The following is a 17,531-nucleotide window of genomic DNA, read 5'->3' on the forward strand; positions in this document are numbered from 1 at the left end:
TGCCCAGAAAACCACACCTATTTCACCCCTCTGGCCTGCCCTTTTTTCCTACTATTACCTCCTCCTCTCCAACCAAGATCTCGCGCCTGCGCCGCTTCACACTTGTCCCGCACCTGCGCACTGCTGTGCCCATTATGGGGAGAGGAACAGGTAGTTGGACTGTGCATGCGCCGGCGGCGTAGGTGCGAGATCTGGTAGGGAGAGGAGAAGGTAATAATAGGAAACAAGGGTGGGCCAGAGGGGTGAAAGAGGTGTGGTTTTCTTGGCACATCACCAAGGGGCCTGGGCACTTGCTGCAGTAACACCACTCCTGGGCACTTGCTGCAGTAACACCACTCCTGGGCACTTGCTCAACATTATTAGCATAAGTTTAAAAAGTCTTTTTTTTAAGATCTCGGCGAGGGACAGAGCAAATAAAGGTACCATTGTAATGAGGGAACAGGAGTCTATAACCTGATCTGAGCGGTCTAAAAGGCTCAGATTAGGTGACCGACTCCCTTTAGAGTAGAGATGGAAACTGATTTCAACCTGCTCAGAGATGCTTGCCAAACAGTCAGCACACATCCAAAGATACAGCAAGCTGAGGTTCCATCTGGGTTTCCAGCACGAATCGGATGCAAGTGACGGAAAGTCCTGATGGAGCCCTAGACACTGAATGTTAATGTGAACTGGACACAAGCAAAAAACAGAGCAAGTCTGACCTTCCCCAACATCAAGCTTCCGTAACAAAGACATGAGAGTAGGGCTTCCAGGATTGGAAAGATTGTTCAGGGATTTCCCCTGTCCCAGGAATACATTTGGGAAAGACTGTTACAGGACAAAGCAAGAAAAGAATGATACCCACAATCATCATCATCAATAACAGACTGCGGGCAACATGATTTCAACTATTAAAAGCTTCATAAATTGTCATAAGAATCTTTTTAGACTTGTTTTACGCTTGCAGCAGGAGTTCCAGCAGAGAACAGCCTGAGGGAACTCTCTGGATCCATCATTGCCCGGTGTTACAGGAATGCCCACAGATCCCACTGACTAGAATGGGGTCCAGGAGAGATCCATCCGCTACCTGGCAAATGTGCCAGGATTCAGCCGGACAAATGCCGCTGCATCCTGAACAGACAGATGGTCATTGAAAAACAGTGCTCATGTGCACAGGGTTCGGTCTGGATGCTATCTGTTGTAAAAATGGACTACATCTGGGCAGAAACTAAGGGCCCATGCACTTTACACATCTGAATGTACAGAGACTGCACATGGAGAGCTATAGGTGCTCTATGTGCTATAGCATGTTGCTCTGCAAGGGCTTGTCGGCGATCATTTTAACCCCTTTAGGACCTTTCAATTTTCATTTTTTTTTTTTTTCATTTTTGTTTTTTTTCTCCCCGCCTTCCTGGGGCCCAAACTTTTTATATTTTTCGGTTTACATAGCCGTGTGAGGGCTTGTTTTCTGTGTGAAAAGTTGTACTTTCTAATGGCACCATTTAATATTGCATAAAATATAGTGGGAAGCTAGAAAAAAAATGACAATTGGGTGGAATTTGAAAAAAAACACGTTTCTGACACTTGTATGGGTTTCATTTGTACGGCGTTGCCTATGCCCGAAAAACTGACCTATTACAATCATTCTCCTTGTCAATACAATTATAGTGATACCATATTTATATAGTTGTTGTGTTTTAATATTTCCAAAAAATAACTGAAAAAAATATTTTTTTCTTTGCATCGCCATATTCTGATTTTTATACTCATGTCTATGGAGCTGTGTAAGGGTTAATTTTTTGCAGGGTGGACTGCAGTTTTCACTGATACCATTTTGGAGTGTGTATGACATTTTGATCACTTTTTGAAGAGATGAAAAACTAGCAAATTGCCTGCTCTGATTTTTTTTTACTGTGTTCGCTGTACAGGATGCATATATTTATATTTTAATGGTATGGGCGTTTTGGGACGTGGCACAAACCCATTATCTTTATTTTGCTATTGTTTATTTTTATTTTTAATATGGGCATATTCAAGGGTGGTGACTTGAATTTTTATTTTTCTATTTTTTTAAAACATTTTTTTTTTTCACTTTCTTTTTACACTTTTTTTTAAGTCCCCCTAGGGAACTTGAACATGAGATTGTCAGATCACTTTTCCCATAAACTGAAACTATGTCTTCTTATTTTTTTTTAAATACCTCAAACAACCCCTTCTAACTGAAAAACTGACAAACCATGATATTTTATAAATTGCAAGAAAAATTTACAGGAAGTCTGCCATGAGTGTAAAAAAAAGTGTACTGGTGGCTTACGTACTCCCTTCCATAGTGCTTTGGTCTGTTCTCCACCTGTCCGGAAAAAGAAAAAACATACAAATTAATATTTTTCCCACTGTCTAATTGTTCATTGATTTATGTATACTGCTCCCCTAACTAATGAGCTGCACAATATTTTGGCGCTATATACATAAAATTTATAATCACTATTACTATCAATACTATAGGTTATTTAAAAAAATCAAGGAAAGATATGCTACTATATCTACTATGGAAATCACACACAATGTGACTACATGGAATGATAGGATTCACATTTTTGTCCAGCGAAAAACATTTTCCTGAGACATTCAGAACCTGCCAAGTGGTGACTACAACTGACACTGAACTGCATTTTTCTGGTTACTGTACAAAGAACACATGTATGACAGCATGGATCAGCAAATGACACGTACAGCAAAGTCTACAACTTCAATCCAACCTCTAACGTGAGCAGAGTGTATCATGACAAAGTCAGCATTAGATAGGACAAAAGACAAAATAAATATCAGACAAGAGGATAAGGAGAGAAGAAAGCTATTCAATATACTGTATGTAATCATATGATAATTTCACAGTTGGTGGGTGATCCAATATGTGTGCCGTAAGGTTCAAGTGGAATCAACATTATGCATTTTATTAGCATACCACTTTTGAATTTAGGTTTTACTGTATGGGATGCATCATCAGTAAGTCCAGGAATTGACCTTTAAAGGGTTTCCACCACCAGAAATACTGTTATGTAGCTGACTGACATTAGCGATGCGCTAACGTCAGCACTACATAACAGTATGTTTCTAACATTAGTCCCTGCAGCCGTTTTTGTAAAAAATGCACTTTTATTATATGCTAATGAGCCTCTAGGTGCTATGTGGGCGCAAAATCAGCACCTAGAGGCTCCGTCCACTCACCCATTATCCCGCCCAGGTCCCCTGTTCTGCCCGCCTCGCTCCTCTTGATTGATGCCACGGTCCACCGCATCATTGACGAAATCCCGCGCCTGCGCCGTTCATTTCTGTCTTCGGTGCAGGCGCAGTGAGTGAAAGCCGCTCTCCTGATGCCGGCTTTCTCACTGTGACGTAGTCGGCGCAGGCGCAGTGAGGAATCCGGCACCAGGAGCGCATCATTCACTCACTGTGCCTGCGCCGCAGACAGAAGTGAACGGCGCAGGCGTAGGATTTCGTCAATGATGCTGTGGACCGTGGCATCAATCAAGAGGAGCGGGGCGGGCAGAACAGGGGACCTCTAGGTGCTGATTTTACGCCCACATAGCACCTAGAGGCTCATTAGCATATAATAAAAGTGAATTTTTTACAAAAACGGCTGCAGGAACTAATGTTAGAAACATACTGTTATGTAGTGCTGACATTAGCGCATCGCTAACGTCAGTCAGCTACATAACAGTATTTCTGGTGGTAGAAACCCTTTAAAGGAGCATTCCAGTTGTTTGAAGTTATCCCCTATCCACAGAATAGGGGATACCTATTAGATCGATGGGGGTTCTACTGCTGGGACACCCACCGACTGCGAGAACTGGAACCCCATACCCCCTTCAGCCCCCCCTAAATGAACAGAGCGGCTGGTCCCACATGGGCATGGCCGCATCTATTCATTTCTGTGGGAGTTCGGGAAATAGGAAGGGCTTGCAGGGGGTACAGGGTCCCCATTCTCATGATCGGTGGGGGTCCCAGCAGTAGGACCCCCATCGATCTAATAGTTATCCACTATCCTATGGATAGGGGATAATTTCAAATAACTGGAATACCCCTTTAAGGTGTTCAAACTACTGCACAGTTAAATAGTTGGTAAGGTTGGAAAGAGACAATGGTCCATCAAGTACAACTCCTAATCCTACATATGAAAACATATGAAATGGATTGCCCACAGTAGTATAGAAAAATGTCTTCGTGACTACAAGTAATCAAAACCAGCAGCAATGTAGGCATAGGAATAGGTTAAACTTGCAGTTCTGTACAAGCCTACCCTTTTCATTGAAGTAATCTGACAGAATTTTTCTGAAATTGCCATTTTGCAGATGACCTTTATGATGAAACGTGCTAAAAGCCTTCTATTACAAAGGCATCATGTCTAAAGCAGAAAATCATCTGTTTGTCACCTTCCTGCAATAATACCAGTAATCTACACTTCACACCGAAAAAACATATTCCCCTCACATCCCCTGATCACTTTACCATCGCTTTTCCTTCTAGACAGAACTAATAAATCTTCATGATCCTCCAAATATCCTTGATAACACAGTCTTTACTGAGACACGAGCATCCTAGACCTTTCAATGCTTTTTTCTGTAAGTAAATGCAACACAAACTATGTGGACTTTTTATCCTAATATCTTAGAAATAAAACTGTTCATGTGTAGAATGAAACTGAAGGTATAGTAAGGACCCATGTATCTTTGTGGACCGATTTCAGGAATCTGAACATTTCAAAAGAAAGAAGCATCTCATATGAATTTTGAGGTAATAGACGGAGTTCAGCTCTTTGCAAAATTGCTGGGGGCACTCTTTCTCCTTGGGGAGAGCTATAAAGCTGATGTAGAGGTCTTATATAACCCAGACAATGCGCCCTACCTGTCTTCCAAAAGAAAGAATGCTGTCTCTGTGTGGGCACCTAGTGGCGGTAGTAGGGTACTCTCAAAGGTAACACCTGTAGAAGCATCTCCAAAATATAAGAGTGAATCTGGATCGCACATCCTCTTACTATGCTTTGATCTAATAACTGCTTCTCAGCATAATTAATGGTATACCGCCCTCTATGTTGCATTAGTATTCATTTCGATCAAAAAGCATAGGCCCACTCACCACGACAAGGTTGCCTCCTCGAGAAGAAGCATCATAGACGCCTGTACAGGACATTTTACGCTCTAAATAAAGTCTTAGGCGTTTTAATACTGCTTGTGCCTGAAATATCCAATAACAAAGCTCCGCACAACAAGTCTTTTTGACAGAACGCTCTACCTCAGATGTGAACAAGCTTTTAAAGGGGTTTTTTCAACCCCTATAATGACCCACCCAATGTCCGGGCCCCTCGTATGGATTATACTTACCTGATCCCTGGCACCAGCGGCACACCGGATCCCTGCACAGCCGCCGCTGCATCTCCCCATCGCTCAGATCAAAATATCCGGCAACGGGGGGAGCAGCCAATAGCAGGCCATGATGGAAACGAGTCTCCCTAGTGTCACCTGGCATGCTAGGGAGGCTCGTCCCTGTTGTGGCCTGCTAGTGGCTGCTCCCACCTCGTCGCCGAATGTTTTTATCTGAGCGATGGGGAGATGCAGCGGCGGCTGTGCAGGGATCCGGTGCGAAAGGGGGCCCGGGGGGGGTGGGGGTTGGATAACCTCCTTTAACATTATGTAAGCCTATATATGTAGTATTTATTTGAATTACTGCAAGTTTCGTACATCTCCTTAGCTAAAAATACTCCTCAAAAATGGTAAGAGGCGCATGTTTACGCCTTCATCAAAATGTATTAGTTAGGCAATGTCTAACCCTTTAAGAGGACTTGCAACATCACTGAGGATATTAGCCATACCAAGGGCTTTCTGCAAAAAAAAGTGTTGCCCATCTGCAAACACAGGTTTCAGGATTTTTGTCCCTGGTCAGTACTAAGCAGGATGATTAGGTGGCTAGGTCAGAGGTGTTTGATGTAGTGCTCAGTGGGTACTGTTCCTCCCTGTAGAGAGCACTGACTACTGAGAGAACTGAATCAAACCTTGTAAGAGGCAGCTGCCATACACAACGCCTCAGACTGATGCTATAAAAGGATCCAGCAACTAGAAAGCTATATGTATATATATATGTATATTTCTATATACTGTCCACCAAAATACAGACAGGGTATAGTGACACCATGTAGACCCTAATCAAAAAGGTTCTGATCTTTCTTCTTCTTTTCTAGCTAAATATGATCCTGCTCTGCACTGATGAGGGGCAAGAACTCTGTGTTGAGTTATCTTGAATACCTTTTTTCTATGAAGCTTGAAAAATAAGTCTTCATGAATTGCTGTATGTCTTCAGTCAAAAACAGGACTTCATGCTGATACAGTAACTCCTAGGCTGTCCCTGCAAGCGGTTCACCAAAAGGGATCTGCATGCAGATCACCACTACTTACCGGGCAGCCTATTTAAAATGGCGCAGTAATTAGTGGTGATCCACAAACTAATCCTGTTGCCGGACTGCATTGCATATGGGCGGCCTTACCTAAACTGATAAAGTGTAACAGACTGTTGCTCTTCAAGCAAGGCTAAACAAGGCCCCCACAGTGTTAAAGGCGTTGTCCAGGTTCAGAGCCGAACTGGGACATATCCCCTTCATATTCCCCCACTCAGCCCCTCTGACATAAGCATTGGAGCATTTCATGCTCCGATGTTCTCCCTTGCCCTGCATGATTAAAGTGCTTTTTCTGGAGATCCGGTGACGTACCGGGCTCTCCATGGTTAAGCTAGGCAGAGGCTTCCGCCTAGCAGTGAGCCAAGTGACGTCACTGTCACTAATGGGTGGATTATAGCGCTGCCCTAGCCTGTAAAACGGCTAGGGCAGCGATAAATACCTCCCATCAGTGCTGGTGCCAACACTAAATCTCAGAACAAATGGAGCAATGAATGGGGAGATCTCTGGATCTATGTGAGGTACAGGGCTGGTTATAGCTTTGTTAGAAAGAGATTGTCACGAACTATATGATGTCTGATTTACATTTTTTACATCAATCATGACATAACCTTTCCTTTCAACTCTGCTACATCTGTATTGGAAAAATACTTTCGTAGAGAAAATGCCATTACAAAAACGCTTGCTTTTTTTTTTAAGTAAGGCAAATAGATATCTATGGGACAAATACACCAATAAGGAAAAAGACACCAATGGGATAAAAAAAATGCCACTGACCCAACAACACACCTCTGTGGTAAAAAAAACATCTCTACAAAAAACACTTGTGTATGCTGCGTATGTGTGACTGGTTGGTGGTGGTGACTAGAGTTGGACCTTCGCCAATTTGCTACTGATGACCCATCCAGAAGATAGGTCATCAATATCTAAAAGTTGGACAACCCTTTTAATTTCTTATGTTAGAGGTCACTTTTAGCTATTTTGCCAACGTGCTATATTACAGTTTGCCTGAAAACTTGCAGATTATTCTAACGTATGATCTACTTTCTCCTTACACTTAATTCTGGTATGTAAATTCCTAGCAAATCTAAAATGTACATTTCTAAACATATATTTCCTCTGCCTCGGGAGATATGGCACTGCGCAGGAATTTCCATAAACATGACCCCCTCCGTGAACTGTACAATGTGAATACACAACATAATGGTATATGTGCTCACAAGTTAATGTGTGGGACACTTGGTGAATCCAGCTATAGTGGCATTTTAAAATGTAGAAGACGACTTTGTTTCAGTCACTTCTAGATCTCCACAACCTTAAAGCCCTTTCTGCTAAATGAAAAGTTGTCTGAATGTCTGAGGCTTTGATGTGCAATCCTCAGGATACTTTATAATTATGAAATGCAAATCCAGCTCTTTAGGATATAAAACAGGAACTCATCAAAGTGCTGCAGAGAGGTCGGCAGCTGTTTCTAACTGGATTTCAAAGTCTTGGAGAAAGTGATTGATTCATTAACCCAAGGAATTACACAGCAGCTGTATCTGTGACTAGGCGAGAGCCTACAACGTTTCAGCCAGCTTCCATATGCTTCTAGAGAAGAGAGCTTATTTGCATTGCCTACTCTGCGCTCAGAAATAAACAGGAAAGAATATAATTGACTTTTAAATACCCATGACTGTAGGCGGCAATGTTGGCATTGCAATTTATCAGTATCCCTTTATTTGTCCACTTCAACACTAACAACCAGCTTTCTCCATTTAAAGGGAATTATTTAAAATGGCTATCAGTACTCTGTCCTAAAACGTGAGTAGGACTGATTGCCTCCACTTTTAGAGTTGTTTCACTACAGACTACGCTCTGGCACTTGCAAATAATACATATTGGTGAGTCTTCCTGTCATGCTGCTCAGCCATGATGGCATATCACAGCCAGGATCACATCATTACCATCTATAGTAGAGCAGTGTGTAGTTGAAGCTCCACACCCTTCTAAGCAACACTGCAAGAGGAGGCAATCAGTCCTGCTCACATTCTAGGACAAGTTGCTGGAGGCCATTTTGAATTATTCCTGCAGAACCTCTTTAAGGCTGGGGCTACAAGTTGACATGTGTCACGAGATAGCAAGTCTCAGAAAAGTCGAGTAACAAAAAAACCTATGAGTGATGTGTCTGAAAATGCCTCCGCCTAGCAGTGTACCAAAGTAAACTGTCATGGTGCGGTTCACTGTGACCGTGTAGGCTGGCTGCATTCCCTCTCACGTACTGGCTGCAGGCTGACTCCTGTGTATGCTGGCTGCTTGGGACTGCGTGCTGTCTGCAATGGTGTGTGTGTGAACTGTGGCCTGAGTTTGTGGCTTCCGTGTCTGCATCTCATTGGTGCCTATCACCGGTGCCGTGCAGGCTGGCAGCATGCGCTTTGTGTACTGGCTGTGGGCGTTCCCATTCATGCAGGACACAGGCAAGATTCAGACCAGGGACCAACAGAGTACTTTATTACCCATGTAATAAATGAACATGACAGTAACATATGCAGTTTAGGCAATAGTGGTACAACTACCACAGAACCAAGTGCACCGGCAGACCAGAGGCAAACCCCAGAAGGCGAAGAGCCAGTGAGCCCTGTTCTTCACAGAGCCCCTGGAGGTGGGGATGAACTGGGCCGAGGGCTTACTGGTCGCACCTCCAGGAAGGTCCCGATACACTTGGCCACTACCTGCAGAGAACCAGTCTGGTGCAAGCACCAGCGGAACAGACAACGGAACTGGAACCCAATCAAACACAGGACATGGATAAGACAACAAGACAAATGGTAACCAGCACAGAAGCAGATGCCTGGACCCCAAGCGGAAATGAAGCATGGCGGTCTCAGGCAGAGCTGCATACAGACTAGAGATCCTCCCTCCGGACAACCCAGGGGCCCTCTCATGAAGGCAGGACAAACAGAAGCAGTAGGCACTGCCAGGCTGGACATAGGACAGGATCAGAAGCAGTTTAGCACTGCCAGGCTATCAGACACAGTTAGAGCACTGCTAGGCTAGACATGGAACATAGTGGACCCAGACAGAGAATAGGTACTGAAGAGCAGGCAAGGCATGGACAAGGATAACAACATCAACACAGAACAGGTACAGAAGAACAGACAAAGAAACATCAATGCTTTACCAGGCGACACCACAAACAAGAGCAGATGGCAAAACCCCCTGGGTCAGCAGCAAGGGGCTACACCCAGCAAGGCCCAAGACAGACTGACCTCCTGGGTGAGCAGCCAGTACGCGAGAGGGCATACAGCCAGCCTACACGGCTACCACTGTCACAGAGAACCGCACCGTGACATAAACAAACAAGCTCTTGCCCTGCGTGATCCAGCGCAGGGCAAGGGAGAGCATTGGAAAATGCCACCCTTCCTTTCTTTTTTCTTTCTTTTATATACTCTCTTAAAAGTTCATAATAAAATTGAAGACCACTTACTTGGCGTGGCGATACGATTCTTCTGGGCCTTGGAGCTTCTTGTTGTAGCTGATATACTACAGATAATTGACAACAGAAAAAGTAATACAGTGTTTATTAATCTCTATACCATTCCATAGAGTACATTGCCTTTTTTTTTCCAGTTTTTAGTCTAGTCCTTTTTTGTTGCTTTTTTGCAGTGCAGCATGGATACAAGATGAGATACAATTGGGCATGGAGGTTCTATATGATATATTGCTGCACATTTGCCCACAGATGTTGCAGTGGGGCCTGTACATCCTGCACACTCCTAGGTTGCCTAAGCGGGTATCCCAGCTGGTCCTATAAATGCTGGATTGGCAATAAATCTGCCATTTTTATCTGGGTGAAAGATCGTTGACTGCTAGACATGCCTCTACAACACACATTTGAAGACATTTTGCCCACTCGCGCACCGCGAGATTACGATGATCTGACTTTGTGAGCAAGGAGGAGATTCGTGGATACAGGCGGTGCTGGGCTCCTTCACAGGGGGGCGTGGCTGGGCTCCAGAACGGTTAGTACAGCCCCTTGGTCTCCTTACCAGGCTGATTTACATATATATATATATATACAGAATATAAAAAATAATTTTTTACACTCAATAAAACCACTCAGAGATATGGGACCGGTATATTGCGGACATGCTAGCGGCGATCTAGCCGTGCATGTCCGCATCCCTATAGGGTAAAAAGAGGTGACAAAATCCCTTTAATACAGAAATATTGGCCTACTGAAAAGCATGTAGATTATATGCACTCACTCAGGCCTCCTTTTTCATGAATTACTACATCAATGTGGCATGGGCACTGCTGAGGTGTTATGGAAGCCCAGGTTGCTTTGATAGCGGCCTTCAGTTCATCTGCATTGTTGGATCTGGTGTCTCTCATCTTTCTCTTGACAATTCTCTGTGGGGCTTAGGTCAGGCGAGTTTGCTGGCCAATCAAGGACAGTGATACTGTGGTTATTAAACCAGGTATTGATACTATTGGCAGTGTTGGGCAGGTGCCAAGTCCTGCTGGAAAATGAAATCTGCATCTACATAAAGAGGGAAGCATGAAGTGCTCTAAAATTTCCTGGTAGACGGCTGTACTGACTTCGGACTTGATATAACGCAGTGGACCAACACCAACAGATGACATGGCTCCCCAAACCATCACTGACTTCACACTGTTAAAACTTCACACTGGACCTCAAACAACTCGGATTGTGTGCCTCTCCACTCATTATCCAGACTCTGGGGTTTGACTTTTTTACACTTTAAGCGCTTGTGCAATAATTTGCGACTTTTACATTCACTTGCGCCAAATTTTGTGACTTTTTGCATTTTTACACCTCTCACTCCAGTGTAATATGTAATATGTGGGAATAGGTGGAAAAGTAGGTGTGGTTAGGTACTGTATGTTAATGAGTTTCACTCCAGATTTATCATTTTTTTAAAAGTCGCAATCTCACTCCAGGAGGAGGGTGGAGTAGGAAAACTGGGGTAGCTTCTATAGACAGGAGTGTTAGGTCAAGTGTTAGGACAACTAATATTTATCAAACAACCTGTGACATTTGATAAGTGTGGCACAGAGAACTTCAACGCAGACTCCAAGCAAAACTGACTTCAAATATTCTCCTCATGATAAATTCCCCCCCCAACCCCATGAGTCTACAATACTGAACTTTTTCACAATATTCTAATTTTCTGAATACTGACTTTTGGGTTTTTGTTAGCTATAATACATAAACTTTAACATTAAAAGAAATAAATGCTTGAAATAGATCACTCTGTGTGTAATGAATCTATATAATATATGACATTCACTTTTTAAATTGAATTACTGAAATGAATTAACTTTCAATGATATTCTAATTTAACCCATTCGCTACCAGCGCCATACATGTACGGCGCTGGAGCGATGTGTAAACATGGCGCTTGCTCGCATGTGCAGCGGGCGCCATGGCCGGAAGGTCTCTGCTGTTTCATATAGCAGAGACCTGCGGCTAATTTCCGTGACAGGCAATAATGCCGATTGCGGTAATTAAAGGCTTTAGATGCCGTGATCAAGCGAGATCACGGAATCTAAATGTGCAAAAACCTGGATGCCCCATGCGGCCAATGTGGCCATTGGTAGTTGGGCTGAACACTGTAATCCTCACTGACGAGGCTTTAAGTGTTCATGCTGCAATTCTTATTTTGGCCACCAGATGGCAGGCCAGGATAAGAAATGAGCAACTTCTAGTTTAAATGTCATTTTAAAAATCCCTGAAAGAACAAAATCTAAAATTAAAAAAACATTATTTATAAGCTCATATATGAGCTTCAAAATCATCACAAAAAATAAAAAAAATGTAAAAAAATATATAGAAAAATATAAAAGTTTAAACCACCCGCCTTTCCGTATAATTAAAAAATAAATATCTACATAACAATAAATAAACATTATGGGTATCATCGCGACCGAAAACGCCCGTACTATTAAAATAGTTTTAAAAAATTCCAATACGGTGAATGGCGTAACAGAAAAAATGGTCAAAATGGCCAATTTGCCATTTTTTCATTGTTTCTCTTACCAATTTTTTTTTTATAAAATGTGATCAAAAAGTCACGCGCACTACAAAATGGGATCAATAAAAACTACAGATTGTTCCGCAAAAAAATAGCCCCTAAACAGCTCAGTAGACATAAGTATAAAAAAGTTATGGGGTTCAGAATATGGTGATCACATTTATTTTTACACTATTTAGACATAAAAAACCTACACATATGGGGTATCGTTGTAATTGTACTGACCCAGAGAATGAATGGCATTGGTCAGTTTTTCAGTAAACTAAACGCCGTGGAAACAAAACCCGTAAAACGGTGGAGGAATTGCGTTTTTTTCCAATTCCACCCCATTTGGAATTGTTTTACCGCTCCCCACTACATTTTATGCCATAATTAATGGTGGCAAAGTAAAACCTGTCCCGCAAAAAATAAGCCCTCATACAGCTATGTGACCGGAAATATAAAAAAGTTATGGCTCAAGTAAAATAGGGATGAAAAAGGAAAACGCAAAAATGAAAAAACCTCTGGTAGCCTAAGGGTAAATGAGATGCACCTGTATGCGTGGCAAATCTGGCCCAAAAAAAGCAATAAATCCGCACAATTTTCACTACATGTGGCTGTACCCTAATAGTCACATCCTTAAAAGCTTAGCTCAGCTCATACAGTATAAGGGCTCATTCACACGACTGTATATCTTTTCCGTTTCTTTTTTTTTGCGGACCGTATGCGGAACCATTTATTTTAATAGGTCCACAAAAAAACCGAATGTACTCTGTGAGCATTCCGTTTCCGTATGCCCATATTTCCGTCCTATTATTGTCCGCCTTACGGACAAGGATAGTGCTGTTCTATTAGGGGCCAGCTGTTCCGTTCCGCAAAATACAGAATGCACACAGACGTCATCCGTATTTTTTGCGGATCCGTTTTTTGCGGATCGCAAAATACATACGGTTGTGTGAACAAGCCCTAATGCAGCAGGACAGTTATCTTTCCTACATCAATGCAATGTACTGTAAACCTGGATCAGGTTTCAAACTCTCTTTTTTTTGGCTCGAGGACAACCCTTTTGAATTGTCATTCCCATCTTCAAACACCTTGCAAACCAAACCTAGGTAGCCAGCAAAATGTCACAATGAACACTGAGGCCTGGATGTGATAATTACCCATGCAGTAAATGATTTAATTAGGTGATGTTGAGATACTGTAATCTGAAGCTCAGGAGGAGGGTGCTTGATGGTGAATGTTCAGGCACAATAGAGAACTTCTGAAGGAGCACCATTGTTGCATCTCTATGGTAACCAAATTGAGGTTATTGTTTTCAGGAGGACCAATACCATTAGATTTAAATGTCTATCTCACCTGACAATTATAACATTATCTTATTAATTCCCTTTATAGAAAGCTTGACATACGTTTATAGTGACATGACTGAGCACTAATGATCTTAAAGATTATTATTCTTTTTTGTCAAGAAAATTGAGTGCCTCATCTGAACCCTATATCAGTAAGCATACCGCCATGTAGGATAAGTGGCAAGAAACATAATCATTCCTTTCTTGTGAAAAGCTATCCTCTGATGCAGATCATTTATTTTTTTATTTTTATGAAAATAAGTTTTTTGAGGCACCATGGGTGGGGCCACTCCATTCAGTACACCTTGTTCCCCTTGTGTCATCATTACCACCTCTGAAATCTCAGGGACTTTCAAACAAGGGGAGAGGCACTGGGCAGAGTACTGGTGCACCAAACAGAGCAGTCACTCCCATGGTGCACCTCATTTGCATAAATTAAAAATAGCAATTTCTCAGGATTAGAGGCCAATTTTCACAAGAAAAGTATGGCTATATTTTGGGGCACTTTCCCTACAAGGTTGTTAGTTTGAAATAGAATTTGGTTGAGACACACTCATTTTAAAATAGCAATGCTACTGTTCATGGGCTAGTAGTTATCAGAACCAATATATAATATCAGCAATGGGGGGGAGACTTGGTCATTGCTGGTGCCCAGAAGTTTTTTACGTTAAGCCACTTAGCAGAATGCCTTTACAGCTTAAACATTCCTCCTCCTTAAAGGGGTTTTCTGGAAATTAGGAATATGAAAATACTTAAATATTACTTTATTATAAATATATTCCCAAATATCTTTAATTAGTTATAAGTAGGGATGAGCCAACCCGAACTGTATAGTTCGGGTTTGTACCGAATTTTGGGGTGTCCGTGACACGGACCCGAACCCGAACATTTTCGTAAAAGTTTGGGGTCGGTGTTTTCCGTGCTTTCTTGGCGCTTTTTGAAAGGCTGCAAAGCAGCCAATCAACAAGCATCATACTACTTGCCCCAAGAGGCCATCACAGCCATGCCTACTATTGGCATGGCTGTGATTGGCCAGTGCAGCATGTGACCCAGCCTCTATATAAGCTTGGGTCACGTAGCGCTGCACGTCACTCTGCTGATACAAGCATAGGGAGAGGTTGCTGCTGCGACGTTAGGGCGAGATTAGGCAGATTAACTCCTCCAAAAGACTTCATTCAGTGATCGATCTACAGCTGTGGATCATTGAACTGCTGCTATTCAATTGCTCAGTGTTTTTAGGCTGCCCAGAGCGTTTTTCATTCACTTTTTTCTGGGGTGATCGGCGGCCATTTTGTGGCTTGTGGTGCGCCAGCACAAGCTACCACCAGATACATTTAACCATCAATAGTGTGGTTATTTTTTGCTATATCCTACATCAGGGTCAAGCTTTCATCAAGTGTATTTAACCATCAATAGTGTGGTTATTTTTTGGCCATATACTACATCAGGGGCAAGCTGAGCCTGTGTCACCCAAGTGCATTTAACCATTAATAGTGTGGTTATTTTTTGCTATATCCTACATCAGGGTCAAGCTTTCATCAAGTGCATTTAACCATCAATAGTGTGGTTATTTTTTGGACATATACTACATCAGGGGCAAGTTGAGCCTGTCACCCAGTGCCTAAAAAATAGGCCTCACATTTATATTCATCCAAATCTGTACTGTTTTAGCTGGTCAAGTTATTTTTTGTGACCGTCAAAGCACAGTTTTTGTTCTGGGTTGAAAAACAATTCCCAAATTTGCAATTCTCAAAATTAGTGGTTTCTGCTGTATCAGGCCTACTTTAAATCTATCCCTAAAAGGGTATATTAGATTCAAGGTGCTGATAGGGTCATTCTCAAAAACTTAACACACACGCTACAGTGCAGATCCAAGTCTAATTCTGTGATTAAACGTATACCTGTCACCCAGCGCCTAAAAAATAGGCCTCACATTTATATTCAGCTAAATCTGTCATTACTGGTGTGCCTGTATTAGTGTAATACGGTACCTAAATAGATAGCCAGATAGTGTTAGGTGTCTGTAAAAAAAGGCCTGAATTTTAATTCAATATATTGGCCCGAATAATATTTTTCTTATTGTGGTGAACGGTAACAATGAGGAAAACATCTAGTAAGGGACGCGGACGTGGACATGGTCGTGGTGGTGTTAGTGGACCCTCTGGTGCTGGGAGAGGACGTGGCCGTTCTGCCACAGCCACACGTCCTAGTGTACCAACTACCTCAGGTCCCAGTAGCCGCCAGAATTTACAGGGATTTTTGGTGGGGCCCAATGCCGTTCTAAGGATAGTACGGCCTGAGCAGGTACAGGCATTAGTCAATTGGGTGGCCGACAGTGCATCCAGCACGTTCACATTATCTCCCATCCAGTCTTCTGCAGAAAGCGCACAGATGGCGCATGAAAACCAAGCCCATCAGTCTGTCACATCACCCCCATGCATATCAGGGAAACTGTCTGAGCCTCAAGTTTTGCAGCAGTCTCTTATGCTGTTTGAAGACTCTGCTGGCAGGGTTTCCCAAGGGCATCCACCTAGCCCTTCCCCAGGGGTGGAAGAGATAGAATGCACTAACGCACAACCACTTATGTTTCCTGATAATGAGGACATGGGAATACCACCTCAGCACGTCTCTGATGATGACGAAACACAGGTGCCAACTGCTGCGTCTTTCTGCAGTGTGCAGACTGAACAGGAGGTCAGGGATCAAGACTGGATGGAAGACGATGCAGGGGACGATGAGGTCCTAGACCCCACATGGAATGAAGGTCGTGCCACTGACTTTCACAGTTCAGAGGAAGAGGCAGTGGTGAGACCGAGCCAACAGCGTAGCAAAAGAGGGAGCAGTGGGCAAAATCAGAACACCCGCCGCCAAGAGACTCCGCCTGCTACTGACCGCCGCCATCTGGGACCGAGCACCCCAAAGGCAGCTTCAAGGAGTTCCCTGGCATGGCACTTCTTCAAACAATGTGCTGACGACAAGACCCGAGTGGTTTGCACGCTGTGCCATCAGAGCCTGAAGCGAGGCATTAACGTTCTGAACCTTAGCACAACCTGCATGACCAGGCACCTGCATGCAAAGCATGAACTGCAGTGAAGTAAACACCTTAAAAACAAGGAAGTCACTCAGGCTCCCCCTGCTACCTCTTCTGCTGCTGCCGCCTCGGCCTCTTCTGCTGCTGCCGCCGCCTCGGCCTCTTCCTCCGCCTCTGGAGGAACGTTGGCACTTGCCGCCCAGCAAACATGGGATGTACCACCAACACCACCACCTGCGTCACCAAGCATCTCAACCATGTCACACGGCAGCGTTCAGCTCTCCATCTCACAAACATTTGAGAGAAAGTGTAAATTCCCACCTAGCCACCCTCGATCCCTGGCCCTGAATGCCAGCATTTCTAAACTACTGGCCTATGAAATGCTGTCATTTAGGCTGGTGGACACAGACAGCTTCAAACAGCTCATGTCGCTTGCTGTCCCACAGTATGTTGTTCCCAGCCGGCACTACTTCTCCAAGAGAGCCGTGCCTTCCCTGCACAACCAAGTATCCGATAAAATCAGGTGTGCACTGCGCAACGCCATCTGTGCAAGGTCCACCTAACCACAGATACGTCGACCAGTAAGCACGGCCAGGGACACTATATCTCCCTAACTGCACACTGGGTAAATGTAGTGGCGGCTGGGCCCCAGGCGGAGAGCTGTTTGGCGCACGTCCTTCCGCCGCCAAGGATCGCAGGGCAACATT

General features: G+C 43.4%; 1 protein-coding gene across 2 annotated transcripts in view; it reads right to left on the reverse strand.

The window, feature by feature from the left end:
- CHN2 (chimerin 2) overlaps positions 1 to 17,531 on the reverse strand; it is a 390,810-nt gene that overhangs the window by 193,505 nt on the left and 179,774 nt on the right. For both annotated transcript variants that reach the window (XR_005779250.1, XM_040433568.1), the window contains exons 3-4: positions 9,891 to 9,946; positions 2,298 to 2,329 (exon numbers count right to left, since the gene is read on the reverse strand). Coding sequence is in view for 1 of the 2 variants with exons in the window: in XM_040433568.1 (XP_040289502.1) it covers positions 2,298 to 2,329; positions 9,891 to 9,946 (88 nt within the window). In the remaining variant the exon portion in view is untranslated. The remainder of the gene's footprint in view (positions 1 to 2,297; positions 2,330 to 9,890; positions 9,947 to 17,531) is intronic.

This window comes from Bufo bufo, chromosome 5 (assembly GCF_905171765.1).
Source record: "Bufo bufo chromosome 5, aBufBuf1.1, whole genome shotgun sequence".
NCBI classification, from domain to species: domain Eukaryota; kingdom Metazoa; phylum Chordata; class Amphibia; order Anura; family Bufonidae; genus Bufo; species Bufo bufo.